Here is a 10,358-nt window from a genome sequence, read left to right on the forward strand (position 1 = left end):
TGCTGGGTTATATAGTAACTCCCTGTTTAACTTTTTGAGGAAGTGCCAGAATTTAGCACAATTTTTGAAACAAAGATTTCTTCAAGTAATGTTGCAAATATTAAATGTTTCATTTGTTACAATCAAATGGAATCTATTTTTCTAAAGAAGATGTTCAGAGATCTTAATGTGACTTTATTAAGAACAGTAAATAGCTGTCCTCAAATAAACTGTCACCTTTTCTCCCACCCTTCCCTAGAGAGGAGAAAAATGTTTTAAGGATGATAAGGGGACTTAAGACTTATAAAAGTGAATTTAAACAAGGATTTCCTGATCAGTTGTCCCAGGTCTCCAGAACAAATATAAAATGGAGATGTGAACACAGTGGATTAAAAAAAAGGACTACAAAGTATAACTATGACTATCTGAACATTTTGACAGCAGCTCAGCAATCTATTTGTGGCTGGACCACAGCATACAGCCTATCTGGAAACTTGGTCCATCACTGGTATGAGATCATCAAAATATTGCCTCATTCTCTAAGAAGCAGCCCTGGGCTTGCTGGTAAAAATCTGTTGAGTTTTTCTTTATTTAGTGCAAAGTAATTACTTCCAATATAGCTCATGGGTCTGGTTGCAAACATAGGAGAAGAGACCAAAACTAGAAAAACATCATTCAAAGTTGCACTCTGAGTAACAAAAAGAGGATTAAATTACATTATCATCAGTAACCTGGGAAATGCACCCAGCAAAGTTAATGATAAACCTTATGCTTGGAGAGCTAACAGAATGAAAGATTGGCAAAATTTATTTATTAAATGACACTGTTGGACACAGAAAATAAATTATCATAATGTATGCATTCTCACAGATATCTAGCTCTTTAGCTGAACAAAACAATTTATGAGCAGCAGGAGTCAGCTCTCGGCATTTATGAGGGGAAAGTGCTCAGTGACTTCCTGTTCCATTTATCACTGCAAACCCATCTTCCAGAGAACATTTTGTTTTTAAGTTTGACCCATCTCACCTTAGTCTCTGATCTCCTCAGAGGAAAGGGAGACAGCCACAGTAGCCGGCTCCTCTCAGGCTCATAGTAAAACCAATGCTCAAAAGCTGTGAGAATAGAGAGCTCTGCTGTCTCCGTTTCCAGGTTTTCTCCATGCAGTAGCATGGTAAGCAAGACAGGTGAGGCCATGTGGATTTTTACAGGTAGTAGCTACGCCAGTGGGAGAAATGATAGGTGTGTGCACTGGCCAAGATATTCAGACACTCACAGCTGCAGTGTGTCCCTGTTATCTGAAATCTATGCCCTTCCCCCAGATGATTTAATCTTTTTTATCTTTTCCTGAAGATTCTTCTAAACGTTATGCCCAATGGACCTCTTAACTGCCCTCCATCAGCTCTTGTATACAGCTTGTTTTATTTTCATGTGTTTTTGCTCATTTATAATATAATTAGCATGGACAGAGTTCCTTGGTTTGCCCTCATATGGTTCTGCAATCTGTTCTCATCTGAGACCTCCATTCCATTTGGTGAGATCTCAGCTCTTGTCTCACTTGACTTTTTTTTTTTTCCTGAGGAAGACTTACCCTGAGCTAACATCTTTTGCCAATCTTCCTCTATTTTGTATGTGGGTTGCCACCACAGCATGGCCACCAATGAGGGGTGTAGGTCCATGCCCAGGAACTGAACCTGGACCACAGAAGCAGAGCACGCCAAACTTAACGACAAGACCATGGGGCTGGCCCTTACTTCACTTTCTGACCATGCAAGTGCAGAAACTGAAATACCTCTTCTCCATCATCATGCCTGTGCTCTTAAGAATCCTGCTGATCAAAATGTATTCATCTAGGGGCCGGCTCCGTGGCACAGTTGTTAAGTTCACACCTTCTGCTTTGGCAGCTTGGGGTTCACCTGTTCAAGTCCTGGGTGCAGATATGGCACTGCTTGGCAAGCCATGCTGTGGCAGCATCCCACATTTAAAGTAGAGGAAGATGGACATGGATGTTAGCTCAGGGCCAGTCTTCCTCAGCAAAAAGTGGAGGATTGGTGGCAGATGTTAGCTCAGGGCTAATCATCCTCCAAAAAAAATATATTCATCTAACTCTACTGATTCAATGTATTATTTTTTCACTAATTTATTCATAAAATATTTTCCACCAAACACTCCCAAATATATATATCTATATGATTGTAAATCTTCCTTTTCAAATCCTCTATTAAATATAAGTTATATACTTATTAGCCATCTTAATAAATAGCCCAAATCCAATAGAATAAATTTCCCTTCAAATTAATGCTACCTGTTATTTGTAATAATATTGAGAGTCTGGAAAATGTGCTTTCGTATCTGTACTGATGGCACACCAGCTATAGAGGCCGCAAGAGAGGGCACTGACATGCAAATAAAAAAGGTTGGACTGAACGTCAATCCGTACATTGCTTTATTCACTGTTTTGCTGGGGAACAGTATGCGGCTTGACCTTGATTGCATACTGAAGGGAATCACGAAAATAAAAACTGTAATCACGCTGACTGGGAGTTCAGGCAGGCCCCAGTGCTGCCCGCCAGTGAGGCTGCAGCCAGCCATTGAAGGATGCGGAGCTCTCAGCCACACAGGATCCACTGGCAAACAGAAAACTTCTAATCTTCTGTTTTTGAAGCAAAGTAGATTTTGTTTTGTTTTATTTTGTTTTTTGAGGTTCAGCTAAACAGCACATATTAAAAATGGGCATATTAGTGCTACTTACGTGCCTAACCGTATAAACTGCCGAAGGACCCTGACCAGTTTGACCGATCCTGGCAGATTTTCTCAGTATAGAGATGTTTTAGACTGAGTCCTGCTCATTGGCAAGTAGCATAGGGTTTGAGACGCAGGCTGCAAAAAAAAATGCAATACCAAACTGAGACAGATCTAGACATTGGCTAGGGTAGACAGCTACTTTAGAAAGAAGACTGTGATTCGGAATTTGTTCTGGTTCTAAAGAGTGAGGACTGTGAGGAGGGACATCTGATAACTCATAATATACTGTTTTGTATTTTTTTCTATAAACTTTTACTTGAAATAATTGCAAATAGAAAAGTCAACAGAAAAAAGAGAGAAAAAAATGATACGAAGAACTCTCATACACTCCTCATCTCAGTTCGCCATTTGTTAACATTATTCCACCTTTGTTTTATTAGCCTCTCTCTCTCTCATATTGTTATTTTCTGAACCACTCAAGAGTAAATTACTGATGTCATGCCATTTTACCTCTAAATACTTCCCATTTCTCTTGAAAAGAAAGAGATATACCATCTTCTCCCAGGTCTCCTTCACTGCAGAAACTAATCTACTCACATACATTATAATCTTTCCGTCAGAATTAATTTCACAGAGTGGAGCAAAAGATTATAAGAATCTGAGATGAAGCCTTTCTTTCTCTTCAATTTTATATTTTCTGTCTAGCAGCTATGTATTGATAGAACATTATGTGGTATTTTAAACTATTTTTCCCTTATGTTTACTCCTTTACGCCAAATAGTCTATGTGCAGCTAGGGAGTGGGCTAAAAAAAATGGTCTGGATTATTAGAGGGAAATCAGAAAAATATGTCAAATACATGGTTTCTAAACTTTCAGGGATTACCTTTTTTTTCCTTCTCCTCCCCAAAGCCCCCGAGTATATAGTTGTGTATTTTTTTTGTTGTGGGTTCTTCTAGTTGTGGCATGTGGGACGCTACCTCAGCGTGGCCTGATGAGCAATGCCACATCGGCGCCCAGGATCAGAACCAGCGAAACCCTGGGCTGCCGAAGCAGAGCGCGTGAACTTAACCACTTGGCCACGGGGCCGGCCCCGGGGATTAATTTTAAAACTTCTCTTTTTTGGTTTGGTAACTTCTAATTTTGTTATGATTTCTCACATGTCTCACAGAAGAGTTTCATAGTAAAAGGCTTTTTATATACTATTTATTCAGTTTGTTTACATTTTGCTGCATTTGCTTTATCATTATCTCTATCTATATAAAAATGTATGTATAAATTTTTTCTAGATCGTTTGAAAGTAAGTTGGAAACATCACGCCCTTCTATTTCTAAACACTTCATTGTGTATTTCCAAAGTACAAGGACATCCTCTTGTGTAAGCATGGTACAGTTATCAATATCAGGAAATTAAATATTGATAAATATTATTAGCTAATCCATTGTCCACATTAAAATTTGCACACTGTCCAATATTAACTTTTTTTTGTGTGTACACATTTAGTTTTATTGTAACAAAGCAACTTGTACACTTTTAACGTTTAAAACTGAGCATCATCTTTCCTTTCCAGTGAAACAAAAAGAAAATTTAAAAATAAACAGGAACAAAATTACAATAGAGAATGTCAATTCCAAATAAGATCCTACAGGTTCTGCTGATTCTCCCATTGAGTGGCAGGGCTCAAGTCATCATTAGGAGAGAATTTTATTTTAAAAGTGTCATCTTAAACTGCAAGGATGTCCGTTAAACATCACAATTAAACATGCCAAAGGAGAAGCCATGTTGTCAAAATGCCCACTTAACCCACCCAAACATCTCAAACCCACCCTTTGCTGACCTTCTATAACCCCATTTTTTTAAGTTTTTTTTCTTTTTTTTAAACAAGAGAAAGTAGACAGATACATGTTGGTAAATGCTAACTGTCCATATTCACATAGAGACACAGTGTAATCTCTGAGCCCAATATACAGAGAAAGGAGGAAAAAAGCTAGAATTCTATGCACTACTACACAGGGGCCTAGCACCCTCCAGCTTCCAGCAGAGCTAAGGGAGCAGAAGGTTTTTCTTTTTTCCCACAGAGCACGGTGGTGTTGATTCCATAAAGTTTTTGTTGAGACAGGAAGGGATAAAAATGAATTTGGAACAGAAAGGGGTAGAGATTCTTTTCCCACTGTATTCTGCTCAAGGTATTTCCCCCCAAAATAAGTTGAGAACCATGGTATAAAGGAGAGAAAAGAGACCTCAAAAACAGGGCGACTGAGCACAAGAGGCGGGGGAAAGACTTGCAACTTGCTCCCAGGGACTGGAGAAAATGAAAAAAGGAAGGGTGGAATCCATCAGTGTTCCATTAGTCATCTTCTCCTTCATCCTCCTCTCCTTCCTCCCCCTCATCATCATCTTCATCTTCTTCACCTTCATCCTCATCCCCTTCTTCATCGATATCTTCTAATCCTTCTTCTTCCTCATCGTCGTCATCATCTTCTTCTCCTTCCCCTTCCTCATCATCCATGTCAGGAACCAAATAGTACTGTAATGGATTTGGCCAAATATCATCTTTGATAACCTCTCCTAACTCATCTGCACCTGCATCAGAATGGTCAGTAAACCAGGTAAAGAAGCTCTCTGGTTCCTCATGCTGTCTCTTCCTGCTGGCTTTATTCTGTGTTTGACTTGAACGTTTCGTCAAATCCTTTTCAGATTTCCATTTGATTTCAGTGGACTTTGAAGACGGATCACCACTCTCATTCAGATGAAATTCTTTGGAGAGAATTTTATTTTCGAAGTAAGGGTTTTCATCAAAATAAAAATCTATTCTGTAACCTGATTTAATATCTTCAAATTCTGTCACTTCAACTCTTGTCAAATAATGCAGTGCCTCTTCATCCTCCTCCCCAAGCAACGCAGACACTTGTGGATGGTTGACAAGTGTTGTTACCCAAAAATTTGGGATTTTGGCGATCAATTCCGACCTCTTCTGAAAAAATGGTTGGCGGAGTTTGTTATATTTCTGTTCTACTTTCAAAATCTCCTCACTGGCTTGTTCATTAAGTCTGTCTATTTCATTTTGTACTTCATCAATATGTTCAATTGCTTCCTGCTGTTCTTTTTCTCCTTGCGGCAAGTTCACAGAGGTCTTCGACGTCTCTTCTGGCCTGGGGGTGGGAGGCAGTCTCGGTTTCTTAGTTTGAGGCGGGAGCGAATTCTGGCGTTTGGGGGCCATGCTGTGAAGAAAATCCAAGAGTCAGACCCAAAGGAAGATGCCAGTGTCTGGAAGAAGCGGTGAGAACCTCCAATATTGACTTTTATAGCTGTTTTTCCCCCAATCCGGAGTCCAATCCAGGATCATGCATTACATTTAGTTGTCATTTCTCTTAGTCTCCTTTAATCTGGAATAGTTCTATATCCTTTCTTTGTATTTCTGTATTTCTTGGCCTTAACAATTATAAGGCTTAGAAGAATTATTTCACCTGATTCGCTAGCTTCATGAAAGAGAATAAAAATTGAGACCAGCTTTAAGTGTCAATGTTAGTACAATTCATGCCGGCCATTGTGCCGCATTCTTGTTGAGGACGAACTATAACCAAAGAGTTCTTTTTTTCTGTGTCTGACTTGGCCAAAAGTTATCATCATTTGCAGTTCTTTTTCTTTTTACCACCTAATCGGTGTTTATTAGAAACCTTCTGAAATTGGTCAATAACTTGGTTATTGTATTTTACCATGTAATGTAGTTATAGTAATAAAAATAAAGTAATAGTTGAAAAACAATTTAAACATGATCAAATTGCAACCAGAATGCTATGTGTTTTCATATACATGCTTTTAAAAAGGCAGCAACAAGATCTATATGAGGAAAACTACAAAACTCTGATAAAAGAAACGAAAGAAGAACTAAATAAATATAGAGATATTCCATGTTCGTGGATATTGTGAAAATGTCAATTCTTCTCAACTTCATTTATAGATTCAACATAATCGCAATCAAAATCTCAGCAAGTTATTCTGCAGATATCATCATACTGATTCTAAAGTTTGCATGGAGATATAAACAGCCAATACAATATTAAAGAAAAAGAACAAATTCAGAGGGCTTACACTATGAAAATAGAGATGAATAGATTAATGGCATAGCACAGAGAGCCCAGAAATAGGCACACATAAATACAGTTGACTGATCTTTGACAAAGGAGCAGAGGAAGGCAAATACAATGGAGAAAAGATAATCTTTTTCAACAAATGGTGCTCAAACAACTGGGTGTCCACATACAAAAAAAATGAATCCAGATATAGAACTTAAACCCTTCACAAAAATTAAAACAGATCATAGAACTAAATCTAAAATGCAAAACTATAAAACTCCTAGAGGATAACATAGGAGAAAATCTAGATGACTTTGGGTATGGTGACAACTTTTTAGAAACAACACCAAAGGCACAATCCATCAAAGAAATAACTGATAAACCGAACTTCATTAAAATTAAAAATTTATGCTCTGTGAGAGAAACTGTCAAGAAAATGAGAAGACAAGCCTGGGAGAAAATATTTGCAAAAGACATATCTGATACAGGACTCTTATCCAAAATATACAAAGAACTCTTAAAACTTAACCATAAGAATACAGGCAGCTTGAATTATGTTTTTATTTTTTATTTTTTGAGGACAATTAGCCCTGTGCTAACATCTGCCACCAATGCTCCTCTTTTTGCTGAGGAAGAGTGGCCCTGAGCTAACATCTGTGCCCATCTTCTTCTATTTTATATGTGGAACGCCTGCCACAGCATGGCTTGATGAGCAGTGCATACCTCCGTGCCCAGGATCCGAACTGGCGAACCCCAGGCCACCTAAGCAGAGCACTCAAACTTAACCACTATGCCACCAGGCTGGCCCCACAACCAACTTAATTTAAAAATGAGCAAAATATTTGAATAGATAGCTTACCAGACACCTCACAGATGGCAAATAAACAAACATATAAAAAGACGCTCCATATCATTAGGGAAATACGAATTAAAACAAAATGAGATACCACTACACACTTACTAGAATGACCAAAACCCAAAACACTGACAACACCAAATGCTGACAAGGATGTGGAGCAACAGGAACTCTCATTCATTGCTGATGGGAATGCAAAATGGTGGGAATGCAAAGATCCACTTTGGAAGACAGTCTGGAGGTTTCTTACAAAACTAAATATATTCTTATCATATGATCCAGCAATTGTACTCCTTGGTATTTATCTAAATGAGTTAAAAACTTATGTCCACACAAAAGCCTACACATAGATGTTTATAGCAGCTTTATTCATAATTGCCAAAACTTGGAAGCAACAAAGATACTCTTCAGTAGGTGAATGGGTAATAAAGCATGATACATCCAGCCATTGGATAGTCTTAAGCACAAAAAATAAATGAGCTATCAAGCCATGAAAAGACATGGAGGAAACTTAAACACATATTACTAAGTGAAAGAAGTCAATTTGAAAAGGCTACATAATATATGATTTCAACCATATGACATTCTGGAAAAAGGCAAACAATGGAGGTAGTAAAAAGATAACTGGTTGCCAAGGGTTGGGGGAGGGAGGAATGGGTAGGCAGAGCACAGAGGATTTTTAAGGCAGTGAGCCTATTCTGTGTGATACTATAATGGTGGATAAATGTCATTATACCTTTGTCCTAACTCACAGAATGTTCAACACCAAGAGTAAATCCTAATGTGAGCTGTGGACTTTGGACGGCAATGAGGTGTCAATACAGGTTCTTTGATTGTAACAAATGTACCACTCTGGTGGGAGATGTTGATAGTGGGGGAGGCTGTGCCTGTGAAGGCAGAGGGTATATGGGAATCTCTGTACCTTCTGCTCAATTTTGTTGTGATCTAAAACTGCTCTAAAAGATTGTCTATGTAAAAGGGGGAAAAAGCAGCAAATATAACTGAGTTTCCCCACTGAAGCATCTTTCCTGTTGAGGGGAGAGGAACTCACATCAATCTTTCTATTGAAGGATCACCTGAACACATTTCTGTATGTTATTGTTAATGCCAGCTTTCAAGTGCCTTGCGCGAGTGGCATACTTCAGTGGTACATTCACTATCTTCACCAGCTTTCACACAGCCAACATATTACAACGTTTAATATTGAGGATACAATTTCTCAGGAAGCTCAAACTGAGAAGATCAATCACTGAGCATTCAATCCTTTCTCAGCAATGGATGATTTTCTCTACAAATCACAAAATCTGGGACGAGCAAGAGTCATAAATAAATGGCATAGTGTGGGGCATATTTGTAAATCACTTTTAAACATTATGTCTGAATGGGAAGAAATCCCAGGCAAAAAGCAGACTAGGAATCCATTTTTTTCTGTCTCTCAATTTGAATAGTTTTCTTTCTAGTTTGGGGGAATATGTTCATTGACTTCGCAGAGTGCCAGAAATGGTGTCTGAAAAGTTGATCTGCAATTTCAGAGTTCGCGTTTGATCATAATATCTAGAAGTAACTGATAGTGACACTAAAACGTGCTGCTTGTCCCAGTGATCTGGAGCAGAGCTCAGGTCATTTACTTTAGCAAACGCAACATTAGAAAATGAACCAAAAAACAAAAATAAAAACCCCACTGGATAGAAAGCCTGATCTACAGCCCAAACTATATAGACATTCCTTTGTGTGTCATCTGCTTCATGGATACCAACTTTTATAATTATTCATTATAAAAATTGCAATAAGTCCTTTAAGAAAGTTTCCTAAATTTGGTGACCCACTAAAATCTTAATGAGTAAAATGCCATTAAGTAGCCTATATATACCAAGAGTTTGAGAAAGTATGTTGAACTACGGGATTTATAAATATTCTAGGCTAGCCTCCAACTTATTTTAGGTCACTGAAGTTTTTAATTTTTTAATACATTAAAAAATTTTTTGATAATTTTCATGACAAAAAAATTTTTTTTCAGGAAGATTAGCCCTGAGCTAACATCTGCTGCCAATCCTCCTCTTTTTTGCTGAGGAAGATGAGCCCTGAGCTAAGATCTTTGCCCATCTTCCCCTACTTTATATGTGGGATGCCTACCACAGCATGGCTTGCCAAGTGGTGCCGTGTCCGCACCTGGGATCCGAACTGGCAAACCGGGGGCCGCCAATGTGGAAAGTGCGAACTTAACTGCTGTGCCGCCAGGCTGGCCCCATGACTTTAAAATTTTTTAATTTGAAATAATTTCAAACTTACAGGAAAATTGCAAGAATAGACAGACAATTCCCATAGACACCTCACTTAGCTTCCCTGAGTGTCAATATTTCACCACAATAATTTTTGTTATAAAGTTTGATTTTTTATTATAAAATTGCTACATGCTTATTGGAGGAATTGAGAAAAATACAGAACAGAATAAACAACATAGATAGCGTCCATAATCCACTATGAAGAGATAACCACTGTTGACATTTCCTTTATTCTTTTGTCCATATTAGACAGGCTAAAATTTATATAAACTGCTTTTTTTTTTTGTAATGATTGGTATTTCCTTCCAGGTGTGGGACTTGCATGAGGCAAGTGAGATGTTTAGGGCACAAAATTTAGGAGGCACTCATTCTCAGGGTTCTGTAGAGTCAACATGAATATGACCCTGAAAGTTAGGACTTCCTTC

General features: G+C 38.2%; 1 protein-coding gene across 1 annotated transcript; it reads right to left on the reverse strand.

Annotated features, from left to right (window-relative positions):
• Positions 1-4,198: 4,198 nt before the first annotated feature.
• On the reverse strand, positions 4,199-5,954 carry LOC106822379 (protein SET). Its single transcript, XM_014827553.3, has one exon. The coding sequence runs from the start codon at positions 5,937-5,939 to the stop codon at positions 5,067-5,069; it is 873 nt and encodes a 290-aa protein (XP_014683039.3). The 5' UTR covers positions 5,940-5,954; the 3' UTR covers positions 4,199-5,066.
• Positions 5,955-10,358: the final 4,404 nt, after the last annotated feature.

The sequence above is a fragment of the Equus asinus genome, chromosome 21 (assembly GCF_041296235.1).
Source record: "Equus asinus isolate D_3611 breed Donkey chromosome 21, EquAss-T2T_v2, whole genome shotgun sequence".
Lineage (NCBI taxonomy): Eukaryota > Metazoa > Chordata > Mammalia > Perissodactyla > Equidae > Equus > Equus asinus.

Coding starts and splice junctions, on each gene's coding strand:
- LOC106822379 (XM_014827553.3), bottom strand. CDS start 5,939: ATGGCCCCCAAACGCCAGAATTCGCTCCCGCCTCAAACTAAGAAACCG.